Here is a 19731-nt window from a genome sequence, read left to right on the forward strand (position 1 = left end):
AGGGCACTCTTGGGGACCTAAGTGCCAGCGACTTGGGCACAGCATCTCCGTGAGACGTTGGACAGTTATGTGTTAACGGATGCTAAGTAGCTTTTGTGTTGCACCAGTTTTCAACACTGGGGATCCAGGGAGTGGCTCTGTGGGGTTTCCTCTGGTTTCCACATTAAATAACTGAAGGCTAGTTTCTGGCCCAAGAACCACCTATGTGGGTTTGCACAGATTTCCGAGACCTGCCAGCATAGAGTTCTGGAACCCCGCGGGTTGGAAATGTCCATCTTGTGAGGTCGCAGCCAGTTTATCCCCACACGTGGGCTTGTTTCTAGCTTAACGGTGTCGATGCGGCCGGGCTGCACGATGGGAATTTACTTAACGTGGCCGCGTGTTTAGAGACGACCGAGATGGCAAAGGTGACGCCACGTGTATTCCCCCGCGAGTAAGAACCAAAGTATCGGATGGAGACTTTGACAAATAAATATTAAAAAGTAAAAAAAGAAAAAAAAAAAAGCAATCCGAGCCCCCAGACTCTTGCCAGACGTCCTTCCCAGTCACTTCACCCGCACGTGGGGCACGGTGCTTTGGAACTCACTGTCTGTCATTCTTGTTTTGCTCCCGCGCACTTTTCTTTTGACCTCTGACCTCTTCCTTCTCGTCACCTCGCGTTCATTCCCTCTAACTTAAGAGGATCGCTATGCCAACCAGAATTGATTGCCTACACAGTAAGTTACTTTTGTCTTCTATACGTGTTTTTAAATTAGGTGCGGTTTCGCCACGAGAGTAGCGTATTTTGTAACAGCAGGAAGCTGACCCCCCCTCCCCTCCGCCCCCTTCCCTTCCTTTTTATTTTCCTGTCCCTCTCCAGTGTGTGTTCGCAGTTGCCTCCGTACAAGTGGCCTGGTTGGGTTGGGACAGCACTTTACGCGGGTGGGGCGTGGGCGCTGTGCCCCTAGATGGGGGGCACGCAGCCTCGCTCGCTGTGATTTGCATACGCCCCTTCCCTTAGCGGAGCTCTGGTTCTAACAAGCAGTCGCTTATAAACAGACTATGTGGGGCTTAGCTCAACTCAGAAGCTGTTCTTTGGGCAGCAAACTACAATGTGTGACGTGGCTTTTGGTCATTGCTTTGCTACGTATGAGATTTTGAGATGGGTTCTTCACGGAGCTATTTGTGTCTGTTAGGGTCTGTGCAGACAGACAAGCGTAGATTTGCAAACATTTGCTCTAGTAAAGCTATAATTTAGAATAATCATTTTCAAATTTCTTCCTATTTACTTTTCAGTGTTTTTGTGTTTTTTTTTTTTTTAACCTTGTTAGAACCAGGGAAAGATTTTTCTCCTCTCTGCCCCCCGTTTAAGCGTTTTGGCTATTCGTTTCACATTGCACATCTTCTCTCCAGATTTTGTCCTTAAGGGATCTTTAAAGTGTGGGTGAGGTCTGAGTCTTGCCTCCTGACTGCTGGTGTGGCTGAGCTAATCTGGAAAAAAGGGGCTTATGAAATCCAGACTTCTCCAGTTCCTCTGGCCTGGGCACTGTGAGCTTCCCCATCAGCAAAGGGGACGGGTTCTGGGGGCCCAGAGGCAAGCGTCACATACCAAACTATTACTGTCTTGGCCAGAGTTCTCTAGAGGAACGGCACCAATCGGTTCTACATTTCAAGGAACTGGCTCACGCGATTATGGGCTCTGACAGTCTGAAATCTGTGGGCGGGGCCGGCGGGCAGGGGACCATCCCTTCTTCTCCCAGAGCCCTTCGGGGTTGGCTCCTAAGGCATTCAGTTGATTGGAGGAGGCCCGTCCACATCATCCGGGGTAATGTGCTTCAGTCCGGGATAGCTGAATGCGGGTGTTACCCCCACATCTGCCGAGCGCATTCACCTAACAGATGAGGGTCTGACTGAATCCCTGGGCACGCTGGCCACCTTGACACAGAAGACACAGCCGCATGGCCATGGTGAGGTGAGGGAGCTCCAGACGGCGTGACTTCTCAGCTGACGGGAGAGTCCGGTGCCCCTCGCGTGGCCTTGTTCCTCCGTCATTATTTACCCCGAGGGTAACTGTGATGTGTGCCCAAGGCTCAACAGGCTTTGACGTTTTTATTTGGAAATGCAGAGGAGATGATCTCCGCTTACTCTGGTTACTCCTCACGTTTGAGGAGTTAAACCGTGGATCTGGAGACGGCCGTGTGTCCGTAAAACGTCCTGCCCGACACACGCTACCAGCACGCCTCTTGGGATCTACGTGGTTCCGGAAAGCCTGTCCACGCCCGCGTTGGAGCGCAGGGCTGTGCTCTGTGATGCCTCTGGGAGCTGAGACCTGTCTCACTCTCTGGAGGCCCCCCTGGTGACCGCCACGGATGCGCCCTCTACCAGACACCTGCTGGCCACTGCTGGGCGGTGTGACCCCCCACCCCCCCCCCCGACCCCGGCCAGCTCAGACACCGTCCTTAGGAGCACAGAGGAGCCGGGTGTGAGAACACAGGCTTTCTGCACTGGGGCCCATTTAGTGGGGCAGAGCACGTCACCGCTGGGGAGGAGATCTCTCTCAGAGGTCTCTGGGAGACAGAAGCGGGGCTCCAGCCTATAGATCTGCAAACCTCAGTCCCTCCTTTCACATGACCCTTCCATCCAAGCAGGAGGTATTTTCCCCATAAAGCCGTGACAAGTCCTATCAAGTTAGAGAAGACACAGGTTTGGTGAGTCCCCCAAGTGACTTTACCAGGGGACCCAGGACATCATCGGTTCTGGTATTGATTTGGAACAGTCCTATTTAACAAAACAGCAGCCCTGTTCTGAGAGCTTGCCTGGGGCCCGGAAGGACAGAAAACCCCCCGCGATGGGCCCCATCTGTGGGACGCACGGGAGCAGACCTTCGCTTGTGGGACAGACCACGGCCGGCAGGACCGTTCAAAGTGACTATGGCACACAGATCTTTCTGCTTTTCCAGTTTTATTCACAGGTTGGGGGTCCTTGATATGCCATCGTGATATGGCAGGAATTCGAATTTTAGTTATTTCAAGTGCGATTTCATTGAAACGAGTTAAAGGGGTTGCTTGACAACGTGCCGATTCCCTTTTGAGGGAATCTGAACACCTACCTCTTGCCTCTCCCCGCGCTCAGGCTTCCCTCGGAATCTGGTGCAAACCCATGCTTCTCGAGAACCAGACGCTGTGCCCTGCAGGGCGGGCTGGCCTCTTGCGATCCACACAGCCTTGTGCTCAGCAGTGGACAGTCCCCCCAGCTCTGGAGGCCAGAAGCCCGAGGTCGAGGCGTGGGCAGGGCTGGTGGCTCCTGTGGGCCAGGATGCTCTCGCCAGGCCTCTGGTGTTTGTCAGTGTCTCTCGCCTTCCTTGGCTTATCGAAGCGTCACCCCATCCCTGCCTCCACCTGGCACGCTCCCCGTGGGCGTGCCTGTCCACATCTCTTCTTTCTGTAGGGGCACAGCCACGCTGGTGTGGTACCTGCCTTGACGCCCTGTGGATGAATCACCTCTGTAAGGACCCCGTCTGTAAGATAAGGCCACATTCTGAGGTGCTGGGGATTAGGACCCCAACACAGGAATTTTGGAGGGACGCGACCCCACCCATAACAGCACCCCTGCTCACACCTCAGACCCTGGCTCCAGACCCCAGACTAAATTCCAGTGTGGGGACACCTAGGACGGGCTTAGGAGACGGGGCCCTCCAGGACAGCACCTGTTACTGCTGGCCTCCAGCTGACCCGGGGATGGGGCCAGCCTGCCCCCCCTCGGGCTTCCGTTCCCCTGGGGAGACCGGGGGCGTGGGGTCAGAGCACTCTGAGTTAACAGAACGGATCCCGCCTTCCCCTCCTCTGTTCCAGGTGAGAGCCCACATTAATATGCCCTTCAGGGACCCCACGCTTAACCTAAAGCAGGTCCCCGTGTCAGAAACACTCCCTCGGCCCCTGCGACCCTCCGGCTGGAGCCTGTCACCATGCCGGGGTAATTAATCAGCAGGTACCAGTGTAATGCCCCCCGCTGGCCAAAGTCCAGTCCGGTTGGTGGCCGCGGTTGGTGCAATAACACGCCCTAACTGGTGACTTCTCGCGATACGCTGCATTCTTAGGGGGACCTGAACAGCTCTGGGAACGGACCTTCGTGGTCCCCAGATGCGGCACCTCAGGCTCGCGGCAGGAGTGAAGCCGCTCACACGTCTGTACTCCCCTTCCCACGGTCCGCAGGACCCCCCCGCACGCAGCCTCTCCGCGTTAGACAGTTGTAGAAACGTCCCCATGATTCTTCCCAATAGGCCGTTTGACTACATCCAAAGAGAAAATGGAAAAAAACCCCAAAGATCTTTCCAGCAGCTCCGATCAGATGACATTCAGCCTATACCTTGGGGCTCTCGAGCCTTGTTCTGCGGCTGAGCCCGGACAGAGCCAAGGGCAAGTTCTCCCCTGGCCCCAGATCCAATTAAGATCCCTTAAAGTCACGGGCGTGCTGCTTTGTCCACAGACAGGGCGGGGCCATACTCCACCGCCGTCCACACGCATTTCACGTGGGAGAGCCAGCAGGCGCCCTTCGTCCCCTCTGGACAGACACCGGTGGCTTTGGTCTGTGTCACGGCTACCGAAGCATCCACGGGCTCTGTCAGGAAAATAGTTGACTGCCAAAGAGCCACAAGGCTCCTCCTCCAGAAGCCCTCCACGCCTACACGCACATGCGAGGAGCGCCACAGGCTGGCCCGAAAGGCTCCCGGACCCTGCTGGGGGCGCCCCGGGCAGCAGCATGCCGGAGGGAGTTCGTGTAGTGGGTTCCGGGCCCCGTGGCTACGCGAGCTCGCCCTGGGTCTTTGAAGAGTCATTGCCGCTGCCGTTTTTGTATTCCGTGTTCCGCTAGCTGACATCCTGCAGGCAGGTCGAGGCGCACAAAGCTGAGGTCTTGTGAGTCAGAAACAAGCCCGAAACAGACATTTCACGACAGCCCGAGGCACGTACGGTGGGGTCTGCAGTGAAACAACATCTTAACTCCCTGAAAGAAGAGATCTTAACTCTCCTAAGACAGCGGATACGTATCCCTTGTTCTCAGAGACCGTTTTTGTGTTTTAATAGCGGGACCCTCTTTTCGGGGGCACATAGCACTTCTTCACCATTTACACCCTTCCTAATGCAGGAGAGTGAGTGGCCAGGGGACCCGAGGTGGGGACAGCCTGCCGCCGTCTGCTTTGACTCGGAAGTCGGTGACGGACGTCCCTGCCCCGGGATGCACCGGACAGTCCAGCTCACTGCTTCTTGGCTCAAAGTCTTTTTTTTTTTTTTTTTTAATAAAGTTTACTTATTTATTTTGAAAGGGAGATCTGCAGGAGCACGAGCAGGGGAGGGACAGACAGAGAGAGGGAGAGGGAGAGGGAGAGAGGATCCCAAGCCGGCTCCCTGCTGTCAGCACAGAGCCCAGTGCGGGGCTCAAACTCACAATCTGTGAGATCATGACCTGAGTCAGACGCTTCACCGACTGAGCCGCCCGGGCTCCCTTCCAAGTCTTTTCACCCTGAAAACTCTGACGTGTGGTCCGGGCCAGATTCCGGCCGTTTCCCTCCCGTGTGGATAGTGACAGCACATGGAAGAAACTGCTCGTTAGAGTAGTTCGAACCTCCTTGCTTGTCTTTTCCACTCGGATTAGTGGCCCCGGCGTTTCCTCCTCAGCTCACCTGACCGCCCCCCTCTGCTTTCCTCTTCCAGGAGGGATTTTAAGGAAGGGCGCAAAGCTGTTCTTCCGCCGGCGACATCAACAGAAGGACCCTGGCATGAGCCAGTCGCACAACGACCTCGTGTTCCTGCAGCAGCCGGAGGGGGCCCGGAGGAAGGGGGTGACGCTCACCAGGATCCTCAACAAGAAGCTCCTCTCCAGGCACAGAAGCAAGAGCGCCATGAACGGGGCCCCGGCGGACCCCACGGCCAGCGGCCTCCCCCACCAGGACGCGGGAAGACGCGTGCCCCCCTAAGCACCCCCGGGACGCAGCAAGAGAGCTGCAAGCTGTCAGCCGGCCGCCCCGTCCGGCCGGGTCGTACTGCCATCCTGTAAAGGGGGACGAAGATCCGCGTCTCCAGCCAGGAGGCTTTCCCCAGAGAAAACTCACCAAGTCAGATGCCAAAGGGCTGCGCTCAGGTCAAAGAGCTGAAGTCAGACGTTGGGAGACTTGCATAACGGACTGGAGAACCTCCAGTAATGGACGGTGACGGGGCCGGTGAGGGGGACTCCACCTCACCCACTCTGTGCCCCGACGCGTGTTATCTTGGGTCCGTGCCCGGACCGCGTCGCGAAGAGGAGGTGTCCCTCTGTGCTGTCACTGTGACTGGAACGGATGGGTCATCTGTCCTGACTGGCTGCTCAGAGCAACACAGTGCGGCCGGCCCTGAGTGCGGACAGGTGGGACGGAGGCGGGATTGGGGGTCAGTAGAGACATCGCGGTGGTGATGGAGACACTGTGACAAAGGTAGGAGCAGAGTTGCCTTTGCTATTAGCCATATAACTTGAAAAGTATGCAAACACTAGATCTATCCTGTGCACTCGTGTTTCCTTCGCAAACGGGAGGCCTGTGAGTTCCCACGTGGTCTTTCCGGTCTCCTCTGTGGTTTCAGAAGCGCTCAGGATTCCCATGGGGCCGTCAACTCCTGGCTTTTTTTCCCACTGCCCTGCTGGGGTACTTGCCACACGGGAGTGCAGGGAGGGGCCTCTGGAATGAAGTCGGGGCAGTAAGTGACCGCTAACGGAACACGGTGACCACCCACACCGGGTTTTTTTTTTTTTCTTTAGTCCAAGGTTAGTTTGCCAAATGTTGCCAATAGCTGAAACAAAGTACTTCTGGGACAAAAGAGAAAACTCATTCTAGGTCTCAGGTGTGAGGCTTAGGGATGGAAGTCAAGTTGAATAGTAACAAATGGGCCAAACTTGCCTCGCATGCTTCCGGGAGCTCTCCAGGATTCTGTGAACAGTGCTTGACGCGTGTTAGAGGGGACGCACGCCTGCTTTGATTTCCAGTGGGAAGAAAAGATCAGCGTGGCCCACGGTGTCCGTATCCCCGTGTGCCCTTCAGACCACGTTCCTCGCCCGTGCGTCTCTCCATGGGCCTGCACGCTGGCCGTTGCCTCCTGAATGCACGCTTCGCGGGGACGAGCTTGGTAGGGCCGTGGTCATCTGTGTGGAAGGCTTTGATGGTTCAATAAGATTCACTTTTTTCCAATAAGATTTAAAAGGCCATTTATGAAGCCTCGACTTCTGTCACAGGTAGGAAATTGGGGGGGGGACTCCTTCCTACAAACATTTTTGTTCTTCCTGACACTGGTATTTCAGGGGTAAGAGAGCTACTGACACACAGAAACCTTTTCGAAAACCAAAATTATAGAACTTTCTTCCCCCCTTTTTCTCGAGGGAGAGAGATTAGAAGACTACGTTAAGAATTTTACTTAAAAATACATATTTAAAATTTTTTTCCCGTGTCCCAGGAATTAATCAAGTGACTGTAAAATGGCTTTCTTCACCATATGCTGTTTTTAAAGACGATGTTCCGGTCCTCCGTTTTCTGTCTGATTTTGCGGTTCAGATCAACTCTATGCCACGTGATGGTCTCTGAGCTTTACACGGGAGCTTTCTCGCTCAAAACAAGACAATGTCCCATTCCTGACTGACCCCACGAGGATTTTGTTCACCGTTTTAACTTTTAAGGGCTCTGCGTTTTCCACCTCCTGGTGACTTGAAGCCCCTCCCGGGTCGCGGGCAAGTGACAGGCGGGCTGCGTCTGTCCCGTGTGTGAAGCGGGACCGTCACACAAAAGGGGGAGCGTGGTGTCCAGGAGATCCGTGTTTCCGTGTGTCTGTCCGGCACGCGAGAGCCCCGTATACTTGATCGAGGCCCAGAAGCCCCTCCTCGAGATGCACTCACGTCTTCTCCAGCCGAGGGCCCTTCCTGAAGTCACAGAGGACAGGGACTTAGCAGGGAGTTTAAGAGAAAATAGGGGGCGGGAGCGTGCGTGAGGGTCGGGCAGTGGGAAAACGGGTCCTGTGGATACTGTGAACGCTTCTCCCGTGGCTGCTTATCCAGGCCTGCGCTTTCCCGAGTAGGGATTCATGCGAATGCGAACACTGTGAACTTAAACACCGATTAAGGTCACGCACTGAGTACTACACATACGAGTTTGTAAAGCCTTCCTCCCTTCCCTTGTGCGTTAGCGGCTAGAGGACTTTTTTGTTGGCCTCCGGGCTATTTTGCAGACTGGCGTGTCCAAGGCGGTTTCTTCTGGACGCTAAGGTCTGAGTGGGGCACCTGTACGTCAGGAACGGGGTGCTCACGTTGGTTCTGGCACGCCGGTGGCACTGCCCGGTTCCGGACTGTGCCCGTGACCTCTGCAGAGGCACGCAGGGAAGCCTCGCGCGCGTGTGTGCGCGTGTGATTAGCGCAGCGAGAACAGAAGCAGCGATCTCATTGTCCCGGCTGAAAACCGGCTGTGAAGAAGGAGGTTTGGACAGAGCCCTTTACGTAAACCGACCCTCCAGTTCAAGTTGGAGCCCAGCCCTTGATTCCTGCTGGTGGCTACCTGGCCAGTCGCTGCCCGTCTAGATTTCTGATGGGTTTTGCCGGAGAGGCCTGGCACATTCTCTTCTGGAGCAGAAAGGGACAGATTGATTTCTGTCGCTGCCACCAGCTGGGGGGTGGGGGGGGGGCGGTTTCCACGTAATAGTCTCGCATGTCACGGTCTCGAAGCCTCGCGGCACAAGCCGGCGGTCGCTGCAAGTCAGGACGTTTCTGCCGGGTGGCACACGGGTCCCGCGCTGGCGTAGACCCGGATGCCAGGCCCCCGTCTCCACTGTCCCAAACCTGCTCAGGCGTGATTACCAAAGCGTGTGGCACGGGCACACTCACACTGCCACTTCCTGCAGAGCAAACTCAGGTTCCCTCCGGGTTCCTTTCTTCAGCACTCCCGTTGGATGCGTGAGGAGGCGTCCGGAATGCGCCCCCCTGCCCAGTCCACCCCGCTCCCAGCCGGTCGGGAACGTACCGTTTGTGATTTAGGCTTGTGGTGTTTCACCCCAGTGTCCCATCAAAGCTAGATTTTTCTTTTAAAAGAAGAAAACGCACGGTTTTCCAGGCACGTGGCCGGGTCTGGCTTCATGATCGAGCGCAGTGATGGATCTGCCCGACGGCGATCGTATTCCGCGGTAGCACTTTAAAAACACGTCACTGGGGCGCCTGGGGGGCTCAGTCGGTTGAGCGCCGACTTCGGCTCAGGTCACGATCTCGCGGTCCGTGAGTTCGAGCCCCGCGTCAGGCTCTGTGCTGACGGCTCGGAGCCTGGAGCCTGTTTCGGATTCTGTGTCTCCCTCTCTCTGACCCTCTCCCGTTCATGCTCTGTCTCTCTCTGTCTCAAAAATAAATAAACGTTAAAAAAAAAAATTAAAAAAAAAAAAACAAACCATGTCACTGTCCTGCACCAAACCACAGAAGATGTGGCTGGAACACGGTCTTTGAGAGAAATAAACGTGCACACGGAACGCTAACACCGAGTTCTGTTTGCTGCGCCCCGGGTCACGTTCCGTCGGGTGCTCGGCCGTCTGTGCCCATGCCCGTCACGGTCGGCCGCGTGAAAGAAGTCGTGGGCCCTTCGCTTGTCGCTGCCGCCCCTTGCTTTGTTCTTGGCCAGTTGTGGGTGCTACCCGTCAGGGTCGGCTCGGCCTGGGTCCTCCAGGGACGGAAGCTGGCATGAGGTGACCCTGCAGGACGCCCCGCAGCCTTCTGGGCGCAGTCTTGCATACATCCCTCGGCTCCTGTGGTCCTCGCTGCCCCAGCGGAGGCCCATCCGGGAGAGTGTGGGGCAGGCTCCTGCATGGGGCTCAGAGTACGGATGGTGTCACACTGGCTTGGGGCCCGTGGTGGTTACCGGGTGGGGCGGGGCAGCGGGGGCCGGAGCCGGGCACAGACAGATGGACGGATCCCACACGAACCCTGCAGGCATCTGGGCTGCTTCCCCGCTGTGCCCGGGTGCTGTGGCATTTGGGAAACTGGTGCACAGACCCCGACCTTTTCTCAGGGTGGCCCTCCTGGGTACGGAGTGGGGGCCCAGATGATTGATACCTCTGCCGTCGAGGGGGGACAGTCTACCTGTGCAGAGCCCCAGCCGTCCCGGGGCTCGGATTCGGATTCTCAGCTCTGCTCGTGGCAAGGTGGTGGCCACGTGTCTTGTTAGGGATGGAGGCGTCCGGGGGTCTGAGACCACGGCCCTTTCTGTGCTGACGCTGGACCAGATGTGCTCGCTGGAAGGCCAGCCTTGCCCTGATTTACCAGGTCACCTTGAGGCACACGCTGTATTCTTACCAATCCCGTCCACACTGCCCACATTAATCCACGTCAACCACCTGCGGGCTGTGAATGTGCACCCCTCGTCCCCAGCACGCACCGCTCCCTGCTCTAATGACCTAACCGAACACAAACCCCACCTGCTCCATGAAGCAGCTTCGGCCACCAAGGATGACGCAGAGCACGGGGCACCTCTTCCACGTGCTTGTCACTTGACCCCAGATCACGGCCTCCTACGCGGGCTCCTGGGCGTATCCCCAGGGCTCAGGACAGCGCACCTAGGGAGCAAGGACCAGGGTCAGCAGCCAGCCCCATATAAGCACATCTGGCAGGTTTGCTTACGCCCATCCTGCCCCCCTCATCCGGGCGCAGGGTCAGGGGACAGAGCCCGCCAAGGAGGGCACGGCTATGACAAAACCATGCCATTGTGACCTTGGTCGCCTACCAGTACCGAGTGCCCGACATACGCATCGGCAAACGGTGCATAAAAAAAGAAAAGGCAAGCTGCTCACCACAGAGGCCCGGATACCAGGATGGATGGCCTCGCACGGTGCCCGCGCTGAAGAGAACGCTGCCAGACCAGACCCCCGTCCCACGGCGCCCCAGAGGCACCAACTTCCACGCGCAGAGCGCAGCCCACCCCGGCTCCGCACCACCCCTCCACGCTGCGAACCGTCCCGTTGTGTCCTGCGTGTGCCAAGCATTCAACCGCTGATATCAGCGTTTATCAAGTTGGATGCTGGGGTGCCTTGGGCTGCGTGGTATTTTACGCGGACGCAGGACAGAGACTCGGAATCACAACGGTGGTAAGTGTATTGACTGAGCACTTACTATGTGCCAGAGCTGGTTAGTGACTCTTAACACTCTTTGAGACAACCCCGTGAGTTATGACCTACCTCAGCTTTACAGATTAGGAAACCGAGGCACAGACAGGTTAAGTAACTTGCCCAAGATTCCACAGTGGATGAGTGGCAGAAAACAGAATGTGAGCCCAGGCTGTCTGGCTGGAGAGTCCCTGCTACCTTGCGTCAAAAGCAGAGACCAAGGACTTACGGCCTGATGTCGGCTTTTTCTGAACTTTCAGCTCCCTGCGATGGGCGAGAAAACTATCAAGTGACATCCAATGCTTTGCACACAGTGAGAATTAAGTCACTTGCTGATTAGATTGCTGTCTTTATCTGGAGAGCAACACTTAGCCAGACTGAAAAGCTACAGGTAGTGTAGAGAAGTGACTTGGGATATTTAGTTGTATGAAGTCCAGGATGAAGGGAGTCAACTAACAAAAAACCAGGGCTGATGAGCCATGTTAGTTAGTCCACGTGGGAGGCAGCCAGTGTCTGGGCTGAGACCATCGTCTCGGGGCAGGGGTGGTGGCGAGGGGGGGGGGGGGGGACAGGCGGGGAGGGGGGGGAGGAGTGATGACAGGGCATGGTGATTATGCCCTAGGAAAATCCACTCAGGGTAACGGAAGCTCTATTGCTTACTTATTTTCAATTCTGACTTATTTTGTAAAATTTCACACCTACAGAATAACCCACATAGCCTTCAACTAGATTCAGCGACTTTGCTAAACTCGCTCTGTCTACCTACCTATCATCTAGCGATCAACTGATCGACTGCTGGAGACGTCGTGTCCCACCCTGACTTCTTCAGAGTGCATTTTCCAAGAAGGACGGCATCTCCACATCACACACCCAATAGCTGTCGTGCTTGGGAAACAGGACGCTGATGCGATACCACTATCCAGAGTCAGAGGCCACAAGCTGCCCAGGGAACATCTTCTACACGTGGTTTTTCTTTTCTTTTTTTTTTTTAAAGGCAAGGCTTCCGCATTGTTTTGTTCTTAAGAGTAAAATTTGAGGGGTGCCTGGGTGGCTCAGTTGGTTAAGTGTCTGACTCTTGATTTTGGCTCAGGTTGTGATCTCATGGTTTTGGGAGTTCGAGCCACATGTCAGGCTCTGAGCTGGTGGCACGGAGCCTGCTTGGGATCTTCTCCCTCCCCCTTTCCCTGCTCACTCACTCTCTCTCTCTCAAAATAAATAGACGTTTTAAAAAATAATAAAATTTGACACTTTCAGAAACAATGTTTTCTTTTTTAAGTTTTTTTTTTTTTAAAAAAACTTTAAAATTCTGTATATAGGGGCACCTGGGCGGCTCAGTTAAGCGTCGGACTTCAGCTCAGGTCAGGATCTCGCGGTTCCTGGGTTCGAGCCCCGCGTCGGGCTCTTGTGCTGACAGCTCAGAGCCTGGAGCCTGCTTCGGATTCTGCGTTCTGCTCCCCTTTCTCTGCCCCCCCCCCCAAATAAATAAACACTAAAAAAACCTTGGATATAAATCTGCCTTAAAAGGCAGCTTTATTCCTTCCAACTTTCACGGAAGGAATATACTGAACCCGTTGGGAATTCTTTTGAAGATGCGATGACCATAGCAAATATCGATTCCACCCCTGTGCTGCACAAACCGACACGAGAAATGGCTTTAGACGGGGTCAGGTCTTCCGCTTGTACAGGTTTCTGCTCTGCTGTCCTACCCGTCTTTGATGTGCAGAGGCCTCGGCGGCCAGCCACCTGGGCATTCGAGAACCGTGAGGTCACTAGAGGGGCAGGGGTAGGCGCGGGGTATGCGTTAGCTGCAGGCTGCAGGGGTCAGTCTACGGCTCTCGGGGACTGAACAGAGACCCGAATGCTGAAGAGGTAGATGGTGGCGGAAAGCCCCCAGAGAGCATTCCAAGGTAGAGGGAATACGTACAAAAGACCCTGAAGATGTGACTGAGGAACAGAGGGCTGGAGGGAGGTTGGGATCCACAGCTGGGGCGGGTGTGAGCAGGGGAAGGGTGTGGAGGTGATGATCAAGAAAGGCGTCGCAGGCTGAGGTTCAGCCCCACAGTACAAGCCATCAGGAAGCCGCTGCAGATTGTCAGGGAGGGGCGGAGACAGAAGCTCGGGGCACCCGGGCCACACTCAGCTTGCTCCCTGGGCAGCCGCTCAGCCTTCTACCCTCCTGCCACGCCGTTTCGATGGGCCCTCACTTATCACCAAGCTTGCACACATACCCATTCACACAAGTGAGTCTAGCTGAGAACACATTTCTGCTCGTGGGACTGCCGTGCCGTAGGCTCTATGCATTTAGAATTTCCATATTAACCAAGGGCCCCCATGGGGGTTATACCAAATTATTCTCCCACCAGGAAAGGATGAGACAGCTCATTTTATACACTCTCTTCAAAATGATGCTATTAAGCTTTAAAAAAAGCCCAATCTGCTAATGTAACAGGTGAAAATGATTGTGCTGCCACTTTGCTTTTTCTCCTGTAGCAGTACAGTTGAAGAGCTTTGCTTAAGCTTAAGAGCCACTATGCCTGCTTGCTTGCTTTTTTTAAACTTTTTTAATGTTTGTTTGTTTTTGAGAGAGAGACACACACACATACACAGAATCTGAAGCAGGCTCCATGCTCCGAATTTTCGGCACAGCGCCCGACGCGGGGCTGGAACCCACGACCGAGAGATCACGACCTGAGCTGACATTGGAGGCTTAACCACTGGGCCGCCCAGGCGCCCCGAGCCATTGTATTTCCTCTACTGGGAACTGTCCGTTTTTCTATTGGGTTCTTTACCTTTTTCCTGTTGATTCCTAGGAGCTTCCCGTGTAGGAGGCAAATGAGTCCTGTCTGGTGTCAATTTCAAATTCTTTTTCCATCTGCTTGTCCCTTCTTGCAGTTTATCAGTGGAACTTTCTGCCAGGCAGAAATGAAGAAGACAGTGTTACTGCTCTGCTCCGGAGACTAAAAGACTCCTCTAGTCCCTTCTAACATTCTGTGGCCACACGTTTTGGGGTTTTGTTTTGAGAGAGAGAGCAAGCGAGCCGGCGAGTGGGGGAGAGGGACAAAAGGAGAGCGAGAGAGAGAATCTTAAGCAGACTCCAAGCCCAGCACAGAGCTCAATGCGTGGCTGGATCTCACCACCCTGGGGGGCATGACCTGAGCCAAAATCAAGAGTCGGAGGCTTAACCGACTGATCTACCCAGGTGCCCGCCCGCCCGCATGCACTTTTGACGGAGGTCAGTCAGCAGGCCACCGAGCCCCCAGGGTGGGGAGAGTCAGGGAGCAGTCTGGCCTCAGTTGCCCTGGCCAGGGTGGTGGTATTCCCAAACCTTCCAGCAGCACACGGGTCAAGGTGTGTATTTCAAGAGCCCACCCTGCGGGGTCCAGATGCTGCCTCCTGGTACTTCCCCAGCTTGTTGGGGCATTGTAAGCGCTCCGGGGCGGGTTCCCTGAGTGGACCAGGAGGACTGGGGCACACTATTGGCTCCTTTCAGCACTACCACCTGGCAGCAAATCTCAGACAGGTTTTAAAGAAAAATTCGACCCTTTCTTCCAAGTCTCCCCGCCCCCCAAAGAAATGATGGCTCCAGCAGCCACCAGAAGAGACTTACAGGGGCCCCGGGAGCTGTGGGCTGTGGGTTTGTGCAGCACAGGGGTGGAATCCATATTTGCAATGGTCATGCGTCGCTGCCAGGGTCACACCAGCCACGCCTCCCGGGAAGGGGCAGCAGAGCCAGCCCCGCTTCTCCCAGGCCGGTCCGGATCCACGCCGCCCCTGCCCTCCGCCTCGCCATCCACACCGTCCGCTCCCGGCGCCACGCCACCCACTCTCCCACTCCGGGTTTAAGCCGCCTGCCCCCTGCCGCTCTCCGTCCACGCCGCCCTTTTCCTCTATCAACCACTGGCGCCTCGCCACTCTCCTGTCTTCACCGCCCGCTTTCCCACTACCCGATCCACATCGCCCGCTCCGGGAGCCACACCACCCACTTTCCCAAGCCCGGTCTACACTGCCTGCTCCCTGCCGCTCTCCGTCCACGCCGCCCTTGCCCCCCGCATCACCATCCACGCCTCGCTGCTCTCCAATCCACATCATCCGCTCTCCCACTCCCGGTCCACACAGCTTACGACCTGCTGCCCAGCCCCCGCCGTCCGCTCCCGGGTCCAAAACCCCCGGTTCGCGCGGCCCGCTTTCCCACTCCCCGTCCACACCGCCCGCGACCTGCTCGCTGCCCCGGGTCCGCGCCGCCCGCGCCCCGCCGCCGCCCGTGCACGCCGCCCGCTCTCCGTCGGCCCCCCGTCCGCGCCGCCGGCGCCCGCGCGAACTACAACTCCCACAATGCCCCGCCGCCGCCCCCCGGCTTCCGGTGCTGCGCAGTTTCCGGAGCGGATCGCAACCCGGAGTCCGGATCCGAGCCCGCTCTGCACATTCCACAGGCAGGTAAAGCCCGGGGCCCCGCGCCCGCCGCCGCCCCCGCGCGCCGCCCCGGCCCGGCCCGGCCCGCGCCCCGCGCCCCGCGCCCCGCGCCCGGCCCGCCGCCCCGGCCCCGCCCGCCCGCCGCCCGCCCCGGTCCAGCCGCCATGCCGCTTGTTCTTTGTTACATTCGCCGGCTGCGGGCTCCGTGGGCGATCGGAGTCAAAACCCGGCTGGATTTCCCGGAGCCGCTCCGGGATCGCCCTGCGCGCCGCCCGCCCGCCCGCCCCGCCGCCCCGCGGCCCGCGCGCTCCGGGCCCTCAGCCCGCCGCCCGCCGCCCACGGCCCGGTCGGCGCGGGGTGCGGGGTGCGGGGCGCGGGGCCGCGCTCGCCCGTGGGTGCGGCGCGGGGGCTCCTCCGCCCCCGGCCCCGGCCCGCGGTCCCCGCCCCCGGGCGCCCTCGCCGCCGACGGCCCGGCGTGATGTCACCGCCCCCATCCCCCCACCCCGGACCCCCCGTCCTGGCGCCCGGTCCCCCGGGGGGCGCTCGGGGAGGGTCCCGGACCCCCGCCCCGGAGGTTAGGAGCGCAGACCCCGGAGTCCGGGCGATGGGGTTCCCTGGGCCCCCCTCCCCGAGGGCACCCCGCTCCCCCCTCTCCCCGTTTCCGTAAGCCCTTGGGTGGCCGAGGGAAGGGAGTGAAGTCCCTGGGCAGGTGACACGGGGTGGGTGGCCGACCCCGGGAGGGGCTCGCCGGCCGCACAGGTGAGGCCCGGCCCGGCTCGGCCCAGCGCGGACAGGTGGAGGCGCTGGCCATGTGGCCTCTCGCGCGAGGGACAGGTGTGCGCGGCGAGGGTCAGGTTAGAGAAGACAGGAGTAAACTCGCTGTGGAAAATCCACCGGCCTGATAGGGTAACGGGCTTACCTTTATTAAGCTCTTCGCGTAGGGGATGGGGTTTCTCCCCCAAATGCTCAGAAATTGCCCCCACCGTCCCCAAGGGTACGTTAAAATGGTAGGAGTGTGACATCAGTGACACATGGACCCGTCTACGTGATTAAAGCCACCAACACAACACCACGTTTGTTTAAGCCACTTCCCTAAACTCCAGATTCACCAGGTAAATTTGGAGAACTCAGCTTGGTTCCCGAAGGTATTTTTGAGGATGAAAAGTAAGGGAGCCCCTGGTTTTGTGATGAACCCTAACAGGGAACAGCAAGAACTCTCCCAGAGAGTGTGGAGAGGTAGGCAGTGTTGTGAGGAGGGAGGCGCCCCTCCCCGACACAGCACACCAGATATTTTGTTTCAGACCTGCACGTTTTCCATATTTTCACGGCTCCACACGGCTTCCGATTTCCTTGACATCACTGCCTTACGGTGAACGGCTCAGAAATAGAGCTGCGAAGTTTGGATTTTGAAAGGGAAAAACGGCGAAGTCCTTCCTTTGTACAGAGTTTTTTTTCCCCTGTTGATTTCTTTGATTCCTACGTTGGCAAAAAAGTTGCCAACAAAGAATATAATGTTACATTCTCTTTTGGAAGCAGAAAGGACCGTTATTGTTATGTTTTTAACCAGAAGACCAATCAATCAATCAGTCAACCCCAATTGCAAGGCTGATCCCTTTTCTGGGAGTAATTATAGTTGAGAAAGAACTCAGTTTGCTTCAGATACCCTTCTAATCACCATTCTTTTGCTATCGTTCTCTGGGGAGAGAGCCAGGACAGGAACGCGCCTCCCGTTTTGCAAGCGTTTAAGGGAGATGGAAGGAATGTTTCTGATACACGTGGTCTCAGAGGTTAAGTTTGTTAAGCAGTGACTCAGGTGCACTTGGCGGTGTGCTGTTCACGTTTGTGCGGTGTGGGTGATCCGTGCCCGGCTCCCCTGAAACAGCTCATGATGTGTCCTCATCTCCCCGGCTGTTCGTTCGACACAGATTTATTCAGCCAGGGCCTGTTGTGTTGGACAAGCCAGAAGGCCCTGCCTCTCGCGCCCCACGCTGTGGAGGGCGGAGGAAGGTGTTGACAACGAATAGTAACACTCAGTGAGGTGGGCAGCGGTTGGGGTTGGAGGGTGTAGGGGAGAGGAAGCAGGGGGAGGCTGTGGTGGGGGGGGGGGCACGCTCAGGCAGTCTGAGCAGGGGACGTTGGGGCTGAGACCAGTGCCGTGAGGTGCTCGTGGAGGTCGGGGGTGAGCGTGTCGGGGGCAGATGAGTGGCACGCGTAAAGGGCCCGGTGTGGAGCCAGCTGTGTGTGCCCAGGGGGGAGAGGCGGTGTGGCGGGGGGGGAGAAAGCCCGGGCTGTCCGCCGTTCAGTTTATCCCGAGTGCCAGACGGATGCCACAGAGGGCTTCGGCAGGGGTGGGACAAGATCTGTGTCTGTGGCGGCCACGTGGGGAATCCGGGCCTGACAGGATTCCATTACAAACAGGGTAGAGGCGGGAGGGAAATGAGGAAGTAGGACAAAGTATATTTCTAGAGCCAGGAGGCCCCGCTGCAGGTTTGGTTGGGAAATGCGTGGCAGGTGACAGGAGGTGCCGATTACCGAGGTGCAGGTGACCGGTGTGTGGGGGCCCCGGGAGAAGGAGTAGACAGCGGCGTCTTCCAACTGCCCCTCTCTGTCTGGGGCGGGAGAGACCCTGGCTGGGGGCCGGGGGAGGGGCCGGGTCCTCACCTTCCTGACGCACCGGCATCCTGGAGAGGGGTCCTACCCCTCGCAGCCCGGGAGAGATCCCTACAGATGGGGGGGGGGGGTGTCGGGGGAGTGGCCTCGCTGGGGGTCAGAGACCTCAGGCTTGCAGCACGTGGAAGGCGTCCTTACGCGGACGGAGCCCGTGGCACTCACCGTGGCAGGATGGTGGCCGTGGGAGGCGCTGCTCTAACAGAGCTCTCCCTTCCCGGCCACACGCCTGTGGAACGGGGCTCCCGCACTCACACTTAGAGAACTGGAGTGGGAACGGATCTGCACACTTGTCCGTGGCGGGCCAGCCCACTGGGGAAAAGGCCTGTGCGCCTCATCGGACGTGGCTTCTTTGCCAGATGACTGTTCGCCGGAACACGTGCTGTCATTTCGTCGGCGTCGGCGGGGTTCCAATTCGCGCAGCCCCGGCCCGACCCGGAAGACGCCATCACAGCCTGCGGGCCTAGAAGAGCTGGCCTGGTTGGACCTGCGTGCCTGAGTTCACGTGCACACCCGCAGGTGGCCCCGTGGAGTCCTGCCGAGCGCGAGTCCGTAACCGTGGCTGTCCCGTCCCGCTCGCAGCGAGGGGAGCGGCGGTCACAGACGCAAAAGGGCCGTGGACGGTGACAGTTGAGGGAGAGCTGGTTCGCGTGCGTGGTACACGGATGGCCGTGGAGATCACGCTGTCGCGCTTCGATTCCACCAGACGTGCTTAGAGGAGCGACCTAACGGTTTTATTTCAAGAAGCCAATATTTATAAAATGCTGGAAATCCTGTCCTTGCGGCTGTTAAAACTAGGGACGAGCAGTGTGAGCTTAAGTGCCGGGTTGTCAGCAAAGCGGTCGGTGGGGTCGGGGCCGAGGAACGGACCGGGGACACGGGCCCGGGAGGCGACGTGGGGGCAGGGGCTGGGTCCAGAGGGAGAGGCGACCAGGGGGCAGCCCGGGTCACCCTACGGAGGCGGCTTTGGACAGGGGACGGGAAGGGAAAGGGACTTGGGAAGGCGCCCCGAGAGACGCGAAGTAGGTTCCAGAGGGAGGGTGTGACGGCTGCCGCCTGGTGCCTCGTTGATGGAGGGCTGGGCTCAGCAAGCTGGAAAGCGAGGACAGGGCTGGTGGGAGGGCTTTGGTGGAGCCCTGGGAGCGAATCCTCCCGTTCAAGAGGGAACGGTAGTTGAGGAAGCCGACAGAGTCCTTCCCGGGAGCTTTGCAGTAGAAAGAGAAGTGGGGCCTTCGAGGTCACGGGGGAGGGGACATTAAGGAAAACATTTGCGTTTGAGGGTGAGCTCAGATGGAGGCTGGCGGGAACGTTGCACGGCTGTAAACTGCCACAGAGAGAGGTGTGCAGTGAGGAAGGTGGGGGTGGCCTGGGGCCTCCCAGGGAAAAGTGGGTGCGGCGTGCCTGTGTGGGGCCGGACAGGGTCGGGGAGGAGGGGCCATTAGGGGGAGGCCTGAAAGATCGGGTGGGAGTTTGACAGACGGAGGGAAGAGTTTCCAGAACGGGCAACGAGAAGGGGTCGCCGAGGCCGGCAGCT

General features: G+C 57.7%; 2 protein-coding genes and 1 long non-coding RNA gene across 11 annotated transcripts in view; 2 read left to right on the forward strand and 1 right to left on the reverse strand.

Moving 5' to 3' along the window:
• The window catches only part of C2CD2 (C2 calcium dependent domain containing 2), a 49239-nt gene extending 42737 nt beyond the window's left edge, over positions 1–6502 (forward strand). For both annotated transcript variants that reach the window (XM_078452749.2, XM_078452750.2), the window contains one exon: positions 5688–6502. In XM_078452749.2, the coding sequence (XP_078308875.2) occupies positions 5688–5950 (263 nt within the window). In that variant the 3' untranslated portion in view covers positions 5951–6502. The remainder of the gene's footprint in view (positions 1–5687) is intronic.
• On the reverse strand, positions 2006–15439 carry LOC145715740 (uncharacterized). 4 transcript variants are annotated; one of them, XR_014138158.1, is made up of 5 exons: positions 14728–14836; positions 13910–14029; positions 11887–12138; positions 10437–10574; positions 2006–4954 (listed from the first exon to the last, which is right to left on the reverse strand). It is a non-coding gene; the product is annotated as an uncharacterized LOC145715740 (long non-coding RNA). The 4 variants fall into 4 exon arrangements; XR_014138157.1 differs by lacking the exon at positions 14728–14836 and adding an exon at positions 15336–15439 and having other exon boundaries at positions 11887–14029; XR_014138156.1 differs by having other exon boundaries at positions 2006–4267; positions 11887–14029.
• A 7-nt stretch (positions 15440–15446) lies between these two features.
• PRDM15 (PR/SET domain 15) overlaps positions 15447–19731 on the forward strand; it is a 66761-nt gene continuing 62476 nt past the window's right edge. For 3 of the 5 annotated variants that reach the window (XM_078452742.2, XM_078452743.2, XM_078452745.2), the window contains exon 1: positions 15447–15554. In XM_078452742.2, coding sequence (XP_078308868.1) covers positions 15453–15554 — 102 coding nt within the window. In that variant the 5' untranslated portion in view covers positions 15447–15452. Of the gene's footprint in view, positions 15555–16043; positions 16643–17838; positions 18073–19731 lie in introns of those variants that run through there. The other 2 variants (XM_078452746.2, XM_078452748.2) reach the window with 2 other exon arrangements.

The sequence above is a fragment of the Panthera onca genome, chromosome C2 (assembly GCF_046562875.1).
Source record: "Panthera onca isolate mPanOnc1 chromosome C2, mPanOnc1 haplotype 2, whole genome shotgun sequence".
Lineage (NCBI taxonomy): Eukaryota > Metazoa > Chordata > Mammalia > Carnivora > Felidae > Panthera > Panthera onca.